Here is an 18378-nt window from a genome sequence, read left to right on the forward strand (position 1 = left end):
TTTAACCTACGACGGCCGTGACAATTAATCTATAGACTACTATTTCAACTTCGTTCCCTTTCTCGAATTTTAAATGTTACTTTTTAAACTTACTGCTAACTTCTCATTAACAGTAGACTGATGAATTAATTAATCAACCAGTATTTCTAAGAAATTAAACAAGATACTGTGTATTTCATTTTAAATAGTGTCAAAATTTGACATTTAACTGTTGACATTTTATGGAAACTGAACCACATTGGTTAATAACAATTTATTAATGATTCAAATATAGCATGATCAGCCAATCAAAATCATTAGGTTGTTTTACGTTTTCGTTTTATAGATAATATCTCATTATAATCTATTCATAATGTTTACAAATAATATGTTGGTAGTCTATCAAATCCTTTTTCGATGTTGTTTACAAGCATTTCGCTACACCCGAAATAACACCTGCTAAACATGTGTATGTGACAAATAACATTTGATTTGTTTGTCAAATTGTTTGTTCAATCTTGATTTTCAATAGCAAGTTCGAGGAGGGCTATTTGATTCATCTATATGCTACTGCCGGTATTTGTACTGTGAGTTCCTCGTTACCCCTTATATGTTTGGACTACCTACGAAACCTTTACTGCAAACTTGTTAGAGGACTGCTCATGGACATGCGGCAATGTTTTGCATTTTCTCCATGAATACGTTTTTGCATTTCGTCAAGATTTTGAGAAATAGTTATTCAAGCCTTAAAAATAGCAACGTATTTCATCATATCAAGTCTAGACGCTACAACACGACTCATTAAAAAGCTAAGTAAAGACCAGATAACGGGGTTATGTGCGTTTGAACATTTATTTATAATTTAGAACAAGACAGAGCATCGAGCACATGCTGCCATATGTCTGGTCTGATGATGCCCCACAGTTTATCAGAGCCAGGGCCAGGGCGGCCAGGAACTTGTCCACGGACGCATGAACCTCTGGAGTGAAGTCAGCGGGGAACAAAATGGCCCGCGCCACCAATATGTTGTAGGACAGGATCTACAAGAGGAAATAAATGGAAATTAGTTCGTATGCATCTTTAATGTAGGGTATTTTAGCCTATGTTGTCTATTTTACTGTAAAACGTAGCCTACTGAAATGTAAATAAATATTATACTGTCCTGACCTTGAAGTTGGCTGGATCGCAGCTGGAAGGCGTGCAGCTCGCTGAGGGTGAGGAGACCTGCGGTGAGGTCGTCGATCTTGGCCACGGCTTCACCAACGCCTCCCATGATAGTCTTACCATGCTTCCTGACCAGGGCAGAACCGGGGCTCAGGTCCGGCCAGTGGGAGAAGTATGTCTTGGTCTGGGGGTACACCACCAGAATTCTGCACGGGAGGAAAAATTCATGTCGAGATTTAAGGCTAGCTAACACCAAATTGTATATTCTAAAACAATATAGCAGTTGGATAATTCCATTACCTAGAAAGAGCCTCGCATCCGAGATCCTCAGCCTTGTCGAACACCTTGGCCCAGAAGGCCCTGACCACTGCCTTGTTCTTAGCGGTGAGACTCATTGTTGTCTTTAGAGAGGATACTGAAGTAAAAGTTCAGCGATGAGCTGTTACAAAACGAACGCTTTTATATTAAACAAGCCGCATGGCACACCCGAGACCCACCTCCAAGATACGTGCCAACTTGAACGTATTCCATTTTTTTGTTGAAATTGGAGTATTGCCAATTTTCATAGATAAGAAGTTGAAACACAAATGACTCGTTTTTAAAACGTAAGGTTTAACATGTTCAAGACACTTACATATTGAGATGTACGGGGATGGGCCTCGTTTCCCAGGTGCGATGTAATTTAAGCATTACGATGATCCTACCAGATGCATTCTTATTTACGAGCCAACTTTATAAGAGTTTGTTGTTTCCCAAATAAGCACATAGAGAGAATGTTCGCTAAGTGCGTCGATACTGATATAATACAAAGATAAGCAGCGCTGCTCTCGGATCAGCTCTCTCACCTTAACATAAGAATTATTCCACAATAATACTGACGACGGATCAGCACCTAGAGACAAATTGCCACCTATGGCTGCAAATAGGCTATTTAGCCTATGCTTTCCCAAAAATAATGCACTAAATTACATATTGGGCGCATCATTGCTCACATGTTGTTACACATCATGAAACACATTGAGACAAAAATGACCTAGTTGCCAAATATAACTCAATTGACTGAACATGAAATTGATTTCAATATGATTTAAATAGCCTACACAGGCCCATGTAGCCTATGTATCTTTCAATGCAGTCATCTCGATTTTACCCTTCACTTGTTTGTAACAATTGCAAATACTTTGGCAACTTGGTATTTTTTGTCGACTTCGTTCTGCAGTTACCGGCAGTCACAGTCAGACAGACAGCCTAAACATATTGATTCTATGTTTAGCGGAGATTTGGAAATAAAGTGACCGGGGAGTGTAAAAAAGTATCAGGCTCACTCGTACATATGCTGTTTTCAAGAGCCACGTTACTGACGAAGGCTCTGGTGAACACCTCGGCTATTAAAGATAAACCGCAAGAAGGTTCTAACTATAATCATAACGCTAAGAAGGCTCTATGAAACAAGACCCTCCAAATTACACATAATTGGGGACAGGCTTATGGGGCCAATGTATGACAGAGGTTTCATTTGGTATATGTCTTATTTATTTGATGCGTAATTATCGTAAACAATGGGCAATAATTGGAAGAATAATTTTGTATGATTTTATATGAGCGAGACTGATTTAGATTGACTAAAGTGAATAATTTCATTTCTAATCCTGACCCCGCAATTAATTCATATCAACAAATGATTTACTGACTGGTGGTAACTTCCAATCTTTGTTATAGTAATTCACGAAGCTAGCACTGAATAATATACAACTACTGTTATCTACAGGCTGTATCACATCCGGCGGTGATTGGGTGTCCCATAGGGCGGTCCACAGTTGGCCCAGCATCGTCCGGGTTTGGCCGGGGTAGGCCGTCATTGTAAATAAGAATTTGTTCTTAACTGAGTTGCATAGTTAAATAAAGGTTAAAAAACGTCTTGATGGTGCTTTTATAAGGTACTAATGAAAGAGACACATATTGCCGGTGTGAAACATTTCCATACGTCGACCTCAGTTGGCGTTTGGGCATTTGGCAGAGCTATGATGATTTTCTGTTGGTCGATAAGACCAGCTGGCTGGCAAGGAATGATAGATTACCATTAACGTTTTGCGGACATTTAATGTCGTTTTTGGCATGAATCCTCCAACTTTGATTCGTCCACTTGGTCGGAGGGATTCAATAGAAATGAAAACGCCCCAGTGCCGGACACAGATCTCACAGATCAGAGGACACATAACAAATTCAACATGGTTGACTGGCCAGTTGAAAGCGGAAGCTCATCATAGAGACCTGGGGAAAAATCAACGTCAAAGTGGTCGGACCCCATGCTTTGAGAAGGTCGGCTTATAATAATGCAAGGAAATAAATAATATTGATAATATATCATTTGACTGTTCTAGTCATGTTTTAGATGTGTGTGCAATTCTATGGATTTATTGAATTAAATTGATTCATTTATATGATGCATCTCATAATGTAATGTGTATTTTCCAGGTGTCTTATTGTATATCCATGGACTCAGAGGTACTTTGGAACCTTTGGAGACTTAAACAGCACAGAGGCTATCATGGGCAATAAAAAAGTTGCCAACGGTCTCGAGCGAGCTGTGTAGAATATGGATAACATCAAGAACACCTACGCCGAGCTGAGCGTTCTGCACTCTGAGAAACTTCATGTGGATCCCGACAACTTCAGGGAAAGATTTTGGAGTTGAAAAGACGTGTAATATGAGTACTAATGGGCGTGCCTAAAACAAATTAACAATACGTTTTACCTAATTGGTTTACATCCAAGAGAAACTGCTGTTGCAAATAAATTACTAACGTTTCAATCGTTTCCTTCTCCCAGCTGCTGGGCGACTGCCTCTCCATTGTTTTGGCCTGCCAGATGGGGCGCGCCTTCACGCCAGACGTCCAAGCGGCCTGGCAGAAGATCCTGGCCGTGGTCGTCTCTGCGCTGGGCAGACAGTACCACTAGAGACAAGTTCTATTGTGGAATACACATATATATTTTATTATAGAAGACATTTTGTATGAATAATAAAATATATTGTTAAGCACACGTCGATGCTCTTCACTTTATTCTGTTTAAGGGGGAAGTAAAATGGGGGTCATTAGAAAATGTAGCCAAGCCTACTTTAACTCTTATGCCGTTGGCCTAAGTGAGATTGAGGAACCTCTCTTTGACGCTGGGGTCACGAGAGAGAGTAGATTTGGTAAAATATCACACGTAGCAACGAGCTCTTATCAACGGAATAATCAATATATTCCTCAGTATTATGTTATTATTGTAATTATATCAAAACATTCCTTGTTTTCTAATACACTACCGTGGGAAAAGTAACGTAGTCTATCAGAAAATATGTTGCCCAGGTTAACTTTTACATGCCTCAGGTAGGCGGAATTTGCATAAACAGTATCAGTCAAAAGTTTGGACACACCTACTCATTCAAGAGTTTTTCTTTATTTGTACTATTTTCTACATGTAGAATAACTATGAAATAACACATATGAAATCATGTAGTAACAAAAAAGGTGTTATTAAGCAAATCAAAATATATTTAAGATTTTAGATTCTTCAAAGAGCCACGTTTGCCTTGATGACCGGTTTCAACACTCTTGGCATTCTCTCAACCAGCTTCACCTGTAATGCTTTTCCAACAGTCTTGAAGGAGTTCTCACATATGCTGAGCACTTGTTGGCTGCTTTTCCTTCACTCTGCCATCCAACTCATCCCAAACCATCTCAATTGATTTGAGGTTGGGTGATTGTGGAGGCCAAGTCATCTGATGCAGAACTCCATCACTCTCCTTCTTGGTCAAATAGCCCTTACACAGCCTGGAGGTGTGTTGGGTCATTGTTCTGTTGAAAAACAAATGATAGTCCCACTAAGCGCAAACCAGATGGGATGGTGTATCGCTGCAGAATGCTGTGGTAGACATGCTGGTTAATTTAAGTATGCCTTGAATTCTAAATAAATCACTGACAGTGTCACCAGCAAAGCACCCCCACACCATCACACCTCCTCCTCCATACTTCATGGTGGGAACCACACGTCTCACAAAGACACGGCGGTTGGAACCAAAAATCTCAAATTTTGACTCATCAGACCAAAGGACAGATTTCCACTGTCTAATGTCCATTGCTCTGTTTCTTGGCCCAATCATGTCTCTTCTTCTTATTAGTGTCCTTAATACATAGTGGTTTCCTTGCAGCAATTCAACCATGAAGGCCTGATTCACGTAGTGTCCTCGGGAACAGTTCATGTTGAGATGTCTGTTGATTTGTTTAACACTTTTTTGGTTACTTGTAACGGCTGTCGTCTGAAGAAGTGGACCAAGGTGCAGCGGAGTTAGTGTTCATTATTATAATTTAATATAAACAACGTGAACACTATACAAAACAAGAAAACAGTAAACCGACAGCAAACAGTCCTGTCTGGTACAAAACACTGACAGAAACAATTACCCACAAAACCCAAAGGAAAAACATGCTCCTTATGTGTGACTCCCAATCAGCAGCAACGAGCTTCAGCTGTGCCTGATTGGGAGCCACACACACGGCCCAAAACAAAGAAATACCAAAACATAGAAAAAGGAACATAGAACGCCCACCCAATGTAACACCCTGGCCTAACCAAAATAAAGAACAAAAACCCCTCTCTATGGCCAGGGCGTTACAGTACCCCCCCCCAAAGGTGCGGACTCCGGCCGCAAAACCTGACTCTGAAGGGGAGGGTCCGGGTGGGCCTTCTTACGGCGGCGGCTCAGGTGCGGGACGTGGCCTCTGCTCCACCCTTGACGTCGCCCTCTTAGGTGGCGCACCTGGCCGCGCCGAAGATCTGGTGGGCGACGCTGACTGCGCCCGGCTGGCGGGCGGCGATGGTTGCGCCCGGCTGGCGGGCGGCGATGGTTGCGCCCGGCTGGCGGGCGACCCTTGTTGCGCCCGGCTGGCGGCCGGCGATGGTTGCGCCCGGCTGGCGGGTGACCCTGGCTGCGCCCGGCTGGCGGGCGGCGATGGTTGCGCCCGGCTGGCGGGCGACCCTGGCTGCTCTGACGGCACTGACCCAGGATTCACCAGGCTGGGGAGACATGACAGAGGCCTGTCCCTAGGCGTAGGCACAGGACTCACCGGGCTGGCGGGCGTCCCTGGCCACTCTGGCAGTTCAGGGCAGTCTGGCCACTCCGGCAGTTCGGGGCAGTCTGGCCACTCCGGCAGTTCGGGGCAGTCTGGCCACTCCGGCAGTTCGGGGCAGTCTGGCCACTCCGGCAGTTCGGGGCAGTCTGGCCACTCCGGCAGTTCGGGGCAGTCTGGCCACTCCGGCAGTTCGGGGCAGTCTGGCCACTCCGGCAGTTCAGCGCAGTCTGACCACTCCGGCAGTTCAGGGCAGTCTGGCCACTCCGGCAGTTCAGCGCAGTCTGGCCAGTCCGGCAGTTCAGGGCAGTCTGACCTCTCTGGCGACTGTTGACTGGCGGGCAGCTCTGACGACTGTTGACTGGCGGGCAGCTCTGGTGATGGTTGACTGGCGGGCAGCTCTGACGACTGTTGACTGGCGGGCAGCTCTGACGACTGTTGACTGGCGGGCAGCTCTGACGACTGTTGACTGGCGGGCAGCTCTGACGACTGTTGACTGGCGGGCAGCTCTGACGACTGTTGACTGGCGGGCAGCTCTGGTGATGGTTGACTGGCGGGCAGCTCTGACGACTGTTGACTGGCGGGCAGCTCTGACGACTGTTGACTGGCGGGCAGCTCCGACGACTGTTGACTGGTGGGCAGCTCTGACGACTGCTGACTGGCAGGGCTGGGGACACGCACCTTGGGCTTGGTGCGGGGAGCAGGGACGGGCCGGACAGGACTGTGGACACGCACCTTGGGCTTGGTGCGGGGAGCAGGGCCGGGCAGGACTGTGGACACGCACCGTGGGCTTGGTGCGGGGAACAGGAACGGGCCAGACAGGACTGTGAACACGCACTGGTGACCTGAAGCGTGGAGCCGGTTTAGCCACTCGTCCTGGCTGGATGCCCATCCTAGCACGGCATGTGCTGGGCATGTCCACCGGACGCACCGGGCTGTGCGGGCGCACTGGCGACACAGCGCGCAACTCCGCATACCAAGGCTCCTCCAGATCTTCCCTCTGCAGGTCCTCAATCAACTGCCTCATCATCTCCGTCTCTTCCTCCGCCGTCATCCCCCACGAGAGCAGTGGTCTGGGCTCTTCCTCTGCCCTTCCGGACCACCCCATTAGCCCCCCCCAAAAAAATTCTTGGGGGTGTCTTCCGGGCTTCCTCGACCGACGCCAGCGACCCCGTCTGCTGGCCGGCGTCTCCTCCATCGCCCGGACCTCCCTCTTCCGCTGCTTGGTCCCTTGGTGGTGGGTAATTCTGTAACGGCTGTCGTCTGAAGAAGTGGACCATGGTGCAGCGGAGTTAGTGTTCATTATTATAATTTAATATAAACAACGTGAACACTATACAAAACAAGACAAGACAAGAGTAAACCGACAGCAAACAGTCCTGTCTGGTACAAAACACTGACAGAAACAATTACCCACAAAACCCAAAGGAAAAACATGCTCCTTATGTGTGACTCCCAATCAGCAGCAACGAGCTTCAGCTGTGCCTGATTGGGAGCCACACACACGGCCCAAAACAAAGAAATACCAAAACATAGAAAAAGGAACATAGAACGCCCACCCAATGTAACACCCTGGCCTAACCAAAATAAAGAACAAAAACCCCTCTCTATGGCCAGGGCGTTACAGTACCCCCCCCAAAGGTGCGGACTCCGGCCGCAAAACCTGACTCTGAAGGGGAGGGTCCGGGTGGGCCTTCTTACGGCGGCGGCTCAGGTGCGGGACGTGGCCTCTGCTCCACCCTTGACGTCGCCCTCTTAGGTGGCGCACCTGGCCGCGCCGAAGATCTGGTGGGCGACGCTGACTGCGCCCGGCTGGCGGGCGGCGATGGTTGCGCCCGGCTGGCGGGCGGCGATGGTTGCGCCCGGCTGGCGGGCGGCGATGGTTGCGCCCGGCTGGCGGGCGACCCTTGTTGCGCCCGGCTGGCGGCCGGCGATGGTTGCGCCCGGCTGGCGGGTGACCCTGGCTGCGCCCGGCTGGCGGGCGGCGATGGTTGCGCCCGGCTGGCGGGCGACCCTGGCTGCTCTGACGGCACTGACCCAGGATTCACCAGGCTGGGGAGACATGACAGAGGCCTGTCCCTAGGCGTAGGCACAGGACTCACCGGGCTGGCGGGCGTCCCTGGCCACTCTGGCAGTTCAGGGCAGTCTGGCCACTCCGGCAGTTCGGGGCAGTCTGGCCACTCCGGCAGTTCGGGGCAGTCTGGCCACTCCGGCAGTTCGGGGCAGTCTGGCCACTCCGGCAGTTCGGGGCAGTCTGGCCACTCCGGCAGTTCGGGGCAGTCTGGCCACTCCGGCAGTTCAGCGCAGTCTGACCACTCCGGCAGTTCAGCGCAGTCTGACCACTCCGGCAGTTCAGGGCAGTCTGGCCACTCCGGCAGTTCAGCGCAGTCTGGCCAGTCCGGCAGTTCAGGGCAGTCTGACCTCTCTGGCGACTGTTGACTGGCGGGCAGCTCTGACGACTGTTGACTGGCAGGCAGCTCTGACGACTGTTTACTGGCGGGCAGCTCTGGTGATGGTTGACTGGCGGGCAGCTCTGACGACTGTTGACTGGCGGGCAGCTCTGACGACTGTTGACTGGCGGGCAGCTCTGACGACTGTTGACTGGCGGGCAGCTCTGACGACTGTTGACTGGCGGGCAGCTCTGACGACTGTTGACTGGCGGGCAGCTCTGGTGATGGTTGACTGGCGGGCAGCTCTGACGACTGTTGACTGGCGGGCAGCTCTGACGACTGTTGACTGGCGGGCAGCTCCGACGACTGTTGACTGGTGGGCAGCTCTGACGACTGCTGACTGGCAGGGCTGGGGACACGCACCTTGGGCTTGGTGCGGGGAGCAGGGACGGGCCGGACAGGACTGTGGACACGCACCTTGGGCTTGGTGCGGGGAGCAGGGATGGGCCGGGCAGGACTGTGGACACGCACCGTGGGCTTGGTGCGGGGAACAGGAACGGGCCAGACAGGACTGTGAACACGCACTGGTGACCTGAAGCGTGGAGCCGGTTTAGCCACTCGTCCTGGCTGGATGCCCATCCTAGCACGGCATGTGCTGGGCATGTCCACCGGACGCACCGGGCTGTGCGGGCGCACTGGCGACACAGCGCGCAACTCCGCATACCAAGGCTCCTCCAGATCTTCCCTCTGCAGGTCCTCAATCAACTGCCTCATCATCTCCGTCTCTTCCTCCGCCGTCATCCCCCACGAGAGCAGTGGTCTGGGCTCTTCCTCTGCCCTTCCGGACCACCCCATTAGCCCCCCCAAAAAAAATTCTTGGGGGTGTCTTCCGGGCTTCCTCGACCGACGCCAGCGACCCCGTCTGCTGGCCGGCGTCTCCTCCATCGCCCGGACCTCCCTCTTCCGCTGCTTGGTCCCTTGGTGGTGGGTAATTCTGTAACGGCTGTCGTCTGAAGAAGTGGACCATGGTGCAGCGGAGTTAGTGTTCATTATTATAATTTAATATAAACAACGTGAACACTATACAAAACAAGACAAGACAAGAGTAAACCGACAGCAAACAGTCCTGTCTGGTACAAAACACTGACAGAAACAATTACCCACAAAACCCAAAGGAAAAACATGCTCCTTATGTGTGACTCCCAATCAGCAGCAACGAGCTTCAGCTGTGCCTGATTGGGAGCCACACACACGGCCCAAAACAAAGAAATACCAAAACATAGAAAAAGGAACATAGAACGCCCACCCAATGTAACACCCTGGCCTAACCAAAATAAAGAACAAAAACCCCTCTCTATGGCCAGGGCGTTACATTACTACTAGATTCATTCATGTTATTTCATAGTTTTGATGTCTTTACTATTATTCTACAACTGTCACATCCTGATCTGTCTCACCTGTTCTTGTGATTGTCTCCACCCCCTCCAGGTGTCGCTTATGTTCCCCAGTGTATTTATCCATGTGTTTCCTGTCTCGCTGTGCCAGTTGTTCTTGTATGTTTTCAAGTCAACCAACATGTTTTTCCCGTGCTCCTGTTTTCTATTCTATTTTTCTAGTCTCCCAGGTTTTGACCCTTGCCTGTTTTTCTGGACTCCGTACCCGCCAGCCTGACCCTTCTGCCTGCCCTGACATCGAGCCTGTCTGACCCTTCTGCCTGCCCTGACATCGAGCCTGCCTGACCCTTCTGCCTGCCCTGACATCGAGCCTGCCTGACCCTTCTGCCTGCCCTGACATCGAGCCTGCCTGACCCTTCTGCCTGCCCTGACATCGAGCCTGCCTGACCCTTCTGCCTGCCCTGACATCGAGCCTGTCTGACCCTTCTGCCTGACCTGACATCGAGCCTGCCTGACCCTTCTGCCTGACCTGACATCGAGCCTGCCTGACCCTTCTGCCTGACCTGACATCGAGCCTGCCTGACCCTTCTGCCTGCCCTGACATCGAGCCTGTCTGACCCTTCTGCCTGCCCTGACATCGAGCCTGCCTGACCCTTCTGTCTGCCCTGACATCGAGCCTGCCTGACCCTTCTGCCTGCCCTGACATCGAGCCTGCCTGACCCTTCTGCCTGCCCTGACATCGAGCCTGTCTGACCCTTCTGCCTGACCTGACATCGAGCCTGTCTGCCCCTTGAGCCTGTCTGCCCCTTCTGCCTGCCCTGACATCTAGCCTGTCTGCCCCTTCTGCCTGCCCTGACATCTAGCCTGTCTGACCCTTCTGCCTGCCCTGACATCGAGCCTGTCTGACCCTTCTGCCTGCCCTGACATCTAGCCTGTCTGCCACTCTTTACCTCTTGGACTCAGAATCTGGTTTGACCTTTTGCCTGTCCACGACCATTCTTTTGCCTACTCCTTTTGGATATAAATAAACTACAAAGACTCTAACCATCTGCCTCCTGTGTCTGCATCGGGGTCTCGCCTTGTGCCCTTATAACAACGTACAAAATAGTAGAAAATAAAGAAGAACCCTGGAATGAGTAGGTGTGTCCATACTTTTGACTGGTACTGTAGCTGGACGTTGGCATTCAAAATGGGTTTGAAGAGCAACGTGCTTAATGTTCGGAAAAGCACCTGAATTACGCAACGGCACTATTTAAACAAGAAGACCCAAGAGGACTTTAACATTATTATAACATCATTACAATACATTAGGAAGTGTGTAGCGGTATCATTAGGCATGGTGCTGGAGCCATGTAAATCCTATCAGTAGGCCTGTAATGTTTTCAATACATATGCAGATATAGGCTATTTTACTAGTTACATTTGGTGACGAAATAGGCTAATCGCGTTATGCTATGGGATAGGAAATAAAAAGGGTAAAGAATATTGTGAACATGATAATCATTGGCTCACCTTTCCTCGTTATCTCTCTGGTCGAGAGAAGTGGAGGTGCCGAGGTCAGAGTAGCCTTCACAGTAGTTTCACCAGTGCCACCCTTTCAAAAGCAAGTGAGATATACTTCAATTATACATGTATCATGCTTACCCAAACAATCAATATTATTCTTGACAAAACGTATGACTCCGATTTTGTCCACGCACCTAACAAATGGTGACATGCTCTTTATAAGCTGCTACTGTAACATCAGGCTAGATATTGGTGAACAAAGCCTATGCCGGATATACCCTCATGCAAAGCACACACATATGCATTTACCTATTTTTAGGGAAATCGGAGTGACATCGCACGACGTGGTAAGGACTATAGAGATTCAGCAGCATGTGACTTGAACGACAGACCTGGCCTAACCGTAACTATTCACCTACTGAGAAAATGTATATCAATCAACCTTCAACACACCTTACCGGAAGGGGGTGCTGTGTCATTGTTGCCTTGCTGTTGCAGAGATAAGAAAGCAATCTTGACACTCAACCTTTGCCAACGAGATGTCCATTATCATTTGTTTGGTACCACCCTTGACAAAACAGGGTCAGATTAATAAGAAGTACCTTCTGTACATTTTGGTCATTGGAGTAGGCCTATTTACTGAATGAATGAATTCATGTATTATCCAATTAATTAATTAATGATTACATAAACGAATTAATCAATGAATGAGTCAATCAAACAAATGCACGCCTAAATAGCCAACATAATAGCAATCAGACATATTCCAAAGACCCTTCCTTGTGCATAAAACGTCTAGCTTACAGTATTCATTATATTAGAAGAAGCATAAAAGACAGTGTTGCATCATGCATAATGTAGCCTTTAGATTCATGACAATTTGAAGCATGATTGTTCCGTCTTTCAGCACTATCGTCATGACACTTACACATACTGTATATCCGTGCGTAAAGGGTAACATTTGTGATTGATCATAATGAAATAGCAATCTATTGATGGTACATAACTAATGGTTATCACCAAACTCTACATTGTGTACATCCAATGACTTCCAGTTGAAGGTGGAGCTAAGCCAAAGACATCTTTAGAGACCGTATAAATACTCCCAGTGTCCACTCTTATGACACCAGCAGTATCTTGTGTCATAGAAACCGCTAGAATGAGTCTCACAGCCAAGGACAAACAGATCGTGACAGCCTTTTTTGGAAAGGTGGCTGGCAAAGCAGAGGACATCGGAAATGAGGCTCTCTCTAGGTAACGACATCTTTATATATTGAACAGATTGTTTTGTAACAGAGTTATGCGGTGCATTTACCCACGTTAAATCATAATACATAATCACATGTTTTTATTTCCAGGACCCTGGTGGTGTACCCCCAGACCAAGACCTACTTCTCCCACTGGACGGACCTGAGCCCCGGCTCTGCACCCGTCAAGAAGCACGGTCTGACCGTCATGGGAGGCGTCCTGGATGCCGTGACCAAGATCGACGACCTGGCCAGTGGTCTTCTGACCCTCAGCGAGCTTCACGCCTTCACGCTGCGTGTGGATCCCGCCAACTTTAAGGTGACTAAATAACTCACTGAATCAGTAAAACGATTCACCCTTTCTCAAAATATCACAGCGGCAACCGTGTCCAAATTTGAGTCCTATGTATGTATTTTGTGAAGGTTCCAATTGAATCTTCAGAAACACTATATTTCGCATATGGACTAGGCCTAAAACGCTTGATAATAATAACTCTATTCCCTCTACATCTACAGATCATCAACCACAACATCCTGGTGGTGCTGGCCATGCTGTTCCCTGACGACTTTACCCCTGAGGTGCACGTGTCTGTGGACAAGTTCCTCGCCAAGTTGGCCCTGGCGCTTTCCGAGAAGTATCGTTAAAAGGCGAGAAGATAAATCCTCTCGGTTTTCTGTGTTGATCATAAATTTGCACGTGTTGTATGATATGAATCATGGAATAAAAATACCCCCATCAACTGTTTATCGTGATCGTTTTTATTTAAAGGGAAAGCGGATTTTGCAATGTAAACAATTGTGTGGCGAAAACAGCCAGGCTTAGCATTATGCATGAATTAAACATGACGCAAAGGAACAGGGTTGGAGAGCCCTGAGTGCCCTGTTATGTGCCTTTTATGCTCATTCGTTAATGATCATTATTTATTACCATTTGTCAAATTATTTAAGTGGCGTTGGTGGAAATGTGGACAGTTTAATATCCCTGTGACTGCCAATGTATAGACAAATAATTAACACTTTGGTTTTCAGAAAGTCAAATTAAGAAAAAGGTTCTGCCAAAAGCCGATCAAGAAAATATGTTGCCTGCCTTTTATTTTGGCCTAATAAAACATGCATTTTAGTTGTTTTAAAAAATATATATATTTTCCTTTTAATCTACATTTTATGATAAAGCATGTTTTCATTCACAATAAAAAATATTAGTATTTTATTGAATAATATGACTTAAAATTACGATAAAGATGTGTGTGCCTATGTTTTTTCAAGCAAGTGCAAGTTTGAGCAAATATTTAAATAATGATTGGTGTATGAAGTTGTATAATATTAAATGGTGCAAACTAACCTATATCTATAAATGACCTATTGTAGTTCTCTATAAGAGCTGGGCCATTCTCATGTAAAGTTTGGGTGAGAAATCTGATCCAAGACCAGTGCTTCTGGCTTATTGATTATTTCATGAAATAATAACCTGGTTTAAATACTTGTAATGTAGGCATCCAGAAGACAAACAGTAATGACTTATCATAAGGATGTAAGGTCATACCATTCTTTTTTTTCACCTTTATTTAACCAGGTAGGCCAACTGCGACCTGGCCAAGATAAAGCAAAGCAGTGCGATATAAACACAGAGTTACACATAAACAAACGCACAGTCATAATGATTGTGATATAATAATGGTAGCCTAAGCAGACCAAAGTGCAGCATGTGTCGTTCCACATTTTATTTTCACAGTGAAACTATGCAATACATAAAATAAACTGAATAACAAAACAAACCGTGACGCAGAGGTGAACCATACACTCGCCCAAAGACAATCTCCCACAAACCCAGGTAGGAAAACCCCCCTACTTAAGTATGATCTCCAATTAGAGACAACGAGGACCAGCTGCCTCTAATTGGAGATCATCCCAAACAAAACCCAACATAGAAATACAAAACTAGAACATAACATAGAAAAACTAAACGAGAAAACCCCAGTCACGCCCTGACCTACTCTACCATAGAAAATAACAGCTTTCTATGGTCAGGAGGTGACAATAATGATAATGAAGGTGCTGGTTAGCTATTACTATATAATTGCTATTACTATTAATGGCAATGTGGACCCACAGTGGAGTAGTGTGAGTTTTCAACTTTGTGGATAGTGGATATAATTGTGTAATTATTTCACTATCAATAATCTAGGTCTATCAATTAAATAAATAAGTAACTAAACATTAAAACACATATAGCCTACGATTAATCACCAAGGACAACAACGTTTCAGATTCGATCTGTAGGATTCCTTTATTGCAACTCTTCATTTCAATTGGCACCCTACAAAGATTGTCAAGGGGATGTCTGGCTCGTTGCTTAACGGTACTTCTCAGACAGAGCCAGGGCCAGCTGGGCCACAAACTTGTCTGTGGCCACGTGCACCTGCCTTGTCCTTAGCGGAGAAACTCATTGTTGCTTCAACTTCTTGACTTGCTGCCAACCAACTCAATAGAGCTCACTGTTTCGGGCCCTTTTTATGTCTGATCTGTCCAAGCACAATGCTGCTGCCCAGAAACCCCCTCCAAAAGAGACCCGTTGGTTATCTCTTATCATAGCGTGGCATCTTAGTTGTTTACAACTCATGGCACACAGCCAAGTATAGATAAAATAAGTTATGGGCGTATGGCAGTGTTATTCAATCGTTATTTTCTTCTTTCTTTTAGTGGATTTGTTATTATTATTTTATTTAGAATGTTATGAAAATCTCTGGCAAAAACAGAATAAACGAATGTTGAATTACATACCGACAGTAGAAAAGAGGAGCATATCTTCTTTTTAAGGATGTCAACTTTATTTCTCAACTCCTAATATAGAGCCCAATAACACTTACTGGAGAATCTGACCTATGCTTTGATAAAGGACCCGCTAATAGTGCTGCTGGCTGCTGTTAAGCTTTCTTGACTTGGAAATTCATTTTTGCCAACCTTTGTTAATCCAGCTAAACAGCTGCTTTTAGCGAAAATGTGTTTGGAGTTTACACTTCCTCTTCCACCTATAAGGGAGGTGGTCAACATAATGAAAAACAATCTACCAAATTATATATTTTCATTTTGAAATGTTGATTACTTCTCCTTGCCATTGACACTACATGACCAAAAGTCTGTATCCACCTGCTCATCGAACATCTCATACCCAAATCATGGGCATTAATATAGAGTTGGTCCCCCCTTTGCTGCAATAACAGCCTCCACTCTTCTGGGAAGGCTTTCCACTAGATGTAGGAACATTGCTGTGGGGACTTGCTTCCATTCAGCAACAAGAACATTAGTGAGGTCGGGCACTGATTTGGGCTATTAGGCCTGGCTCGTAGTCGGCATTCCAATTCATCCCAAAGGTGTTCAGTGAGGTTGGGGTCAGAGTTCTTCCACACAGATCTCGACAAACCATTTCTGTATGGACCTCATTTTGTGCATGGGGGAAATGTCATGCTGAAACAGGAAAAGGGCCTTCCCCAAACTGTTGCCCCAATGTTGGAAGCACAGAATTGTCTAGAATGTCATTGTATGTTGTAGCGTTAAGATTTCCATTCACCGGAACTAAAGGGCCTAGCCCAAACCTTGAAAAACAGCCCCAGACCATTATTCCTCCTCCACCAAACTTTACAGTAGGCACTACGCAATCGGACAGGTAGCGTTCTCTTGGCACCTGTCAAACCAAAATTAGTCCTACGGACTGCCAGATGGTGAAGCGTGATTCATCACTCCAGAGAACGCGTTTCCACTGCTCCAGAGTCGACAAGCTTTACACCACTCCAGCCGAAGCTTGGCATTGCGCATGATGATTTTAGGCTTGTGTGTGGCTGCTCGGCAATGGAAATCCATTTCATGAAGCTCCTGACAAATAGTTATTGTGCTGACGTTGCTTCCAGAGGCATTTTCAAATTCCAGAGTGAGTGTTGCAACCAAGGACAGATGATTTTTACGCGATATACGCTTCAGCACTCAGTCCCATTCTGGGAGCTTGTGTGGCCTACCACTTCGCGGCTGAGCCGTTGTTGCTCCTAGACTTTTCCACTTCACAATAACAGCACTAACAGTTGACCAGGGCAGCTTTAGCAGAGCAGACATTTGACGAACTGACTTGTTGGAAAGGTGGCATCCTATGACTGTGCCACTTTGAAAGTCACTGAGCTCTTCAGTAAGGCCATTCTACTGCCAATGTTTGTCTATGGAGATTGCATGGCCGTGTTCTCGATTTCAAACACCTGTCAGCAACGGGTGTGGCTGAAATAGCCAAACCCACTAATTTGAAGGGGTGTCCACATACTTTTGGTCATGTAGTGTACTTTGTATATACAGTATAGTGTATCATTCACCTGATCATAAGACAAGATGTGGATTTTTTCCCGCTAACTTCCTTGGGCATAAACAGTATCAGTCAAAAGTTTGGACACACCTACTCATTCAAGAGTTTTTCTATATTTGTACTATTTTCTACATTGTAGAATAATAATGAAGACATCAAAACTATGAAATAACACATATGGAATCATGTAGTAACCAAAAAAGTGTTAAACAAATCCCAAAATATATTTTATATTTGAGATTCTTCAAATAACCACCATTAGCATTGATAATAGCTTTGCACACTCTTGGCATTTTTCTATTTTTGTAATCTTTATTTAACTAGGCAAGTAAGTTAAGAACAAATTCTTATTTACAATGACAGCCTACCGGGGAACAGTGCGTTAACTGCCTTGTTCAGGGGCAGAACAACAGATCGGGGATTCGATCCAGAAACCTTTTGGTTACTGGCCCAACACTCTAACCACTAGGCTACCTGCAGCATTCACTCAACCAGCTTCACCTGGAATGCTTTTCCAACAGTCTTGAAGGAATTCCCATACATGCTAAGTACTTGTTGGCTGCTTTTCCTTCACTCTGCGGTCCAACTCAACCCAATCCATCTCAATTTGGTGGAGGCCAGGTCATCTGATGCAGCACTCCATCACTCTCCTTCTTGGTAAAATAGCCCTTACACAGCCTGGAGGTGTGTTGGGTCATTGTCCTGTTTAAAAACAAATGATAGTCCCACTAAGCGCAAACCAGATGGGATGGCGTATTGCTGCAGAATGCTGTGGTAGCCATGCTGGTTAAGTGTGCCTTGAATTCTAATGAAATCACTGACAGTGTCACCAGCAAAGCACCATCACACCTCCTCCTCCATGCGTCATGGTGGGAACCACACATGCGGAGGTCATCCGTTCACCTACTCTGCACGGCAGAGTAGGTGAAAGACACGGCAGTTGGAACCAAAAATCTAAAATATGGACTCATCAGACCAAAGGACAGATTTCCGCCAGTTTAATGTGCATTGCTCATGTTTCTTGGCCCAAGCAAGTCTCTTCTTCTTGTTCATGTCCTTTAGTAGTGGTTTCTTTGCAGCAATTCGACCACGAAGGCCTGATTCACACAGTCTCCTCTGAACAGTTGTTGAGATGTGTCTGTTACTTGAACTCTGTGAAGCATTTATTTGGGCTGCGATTTCGGAAGCTGGTAATTCTAATGAACATATTTTCAGCAGTAGAGGAAACTCTGGGTCTTCCTT

At 46.5% G+C, this 18378-nt stretch overlaps 1 protein-coding gene and 1 pseudogene across 1 annotated transcript; one reads left to right on the top strand and one right to left on the bottom strand.

Annotated features, from left to right (window-relative positions):
• Positions 1-817: 817 nt before the first annotated feature.
• On the bottom strand, positions 818-12066 carry LOC115171226 (hemoglobin embryonic subunit alpha-like; annotated as a pseudogene).
• A 603-nt stretch (positions 12067-12669) lies between these two features.
• LOC115171227 (hemoglobin embryonic subunit alpha) lies at positions 12670-13534 on the top strand. The gene is made up of 3 exons (XM_029727827.1): positions 12670-12801; positions 12906-13113; positions 13311-13534. The coding sequence occupies exons 1-3, from the start codon at positions 12707-12709 to the stop codon at positions 13437-13439; spliced, it is 432 nt and encodes a 143-aa protein (XP_029583687.1). The 5' UTR covers positions 12670-12706; the 3' UTR covers positions 13440-13534.
• Positions 13535-18378: the final 4844 nt, after the last annotated feature.

Source organism: Salmo trutta, chromosome 32 (genome assembly GCF_901001165.1).
Source record: "Salmo trutta chromosome 32, fSalTru1.1, whole genome shotgun sequence".
Taxonomy (NCBI): Eukaryota; Metazoa; Chordata; class Actinopteri; order Salmoniformes; family Salmonidae; genus Salmo; species Salmo trutta.

Excerpts from the sequence above, each read along its gene's own strand:
- LOC115171227 (XM_029727827.1), top strand. The coding sequence starts at position 12,707 with ATGAGTCTCACAGCCAAGGACAAACAGATCGTGACAGCCTTTTTTGGA. Across the intron at positions 12,802-12,905 it reads GGAAATGAGGCTCTCTCTAG|GACCCTGGTGGTGTACCCCC; the intron begins GTAACGACATCT and ends TTTTATTTCCAG. Across the intron at positions 13,114-13,310 it reads TGGATCCCGCCAACTTTAAG|ATCATCAACCACAACATCCT; the intron begins GTGACTAAATAA and ends CTACATCTACAG.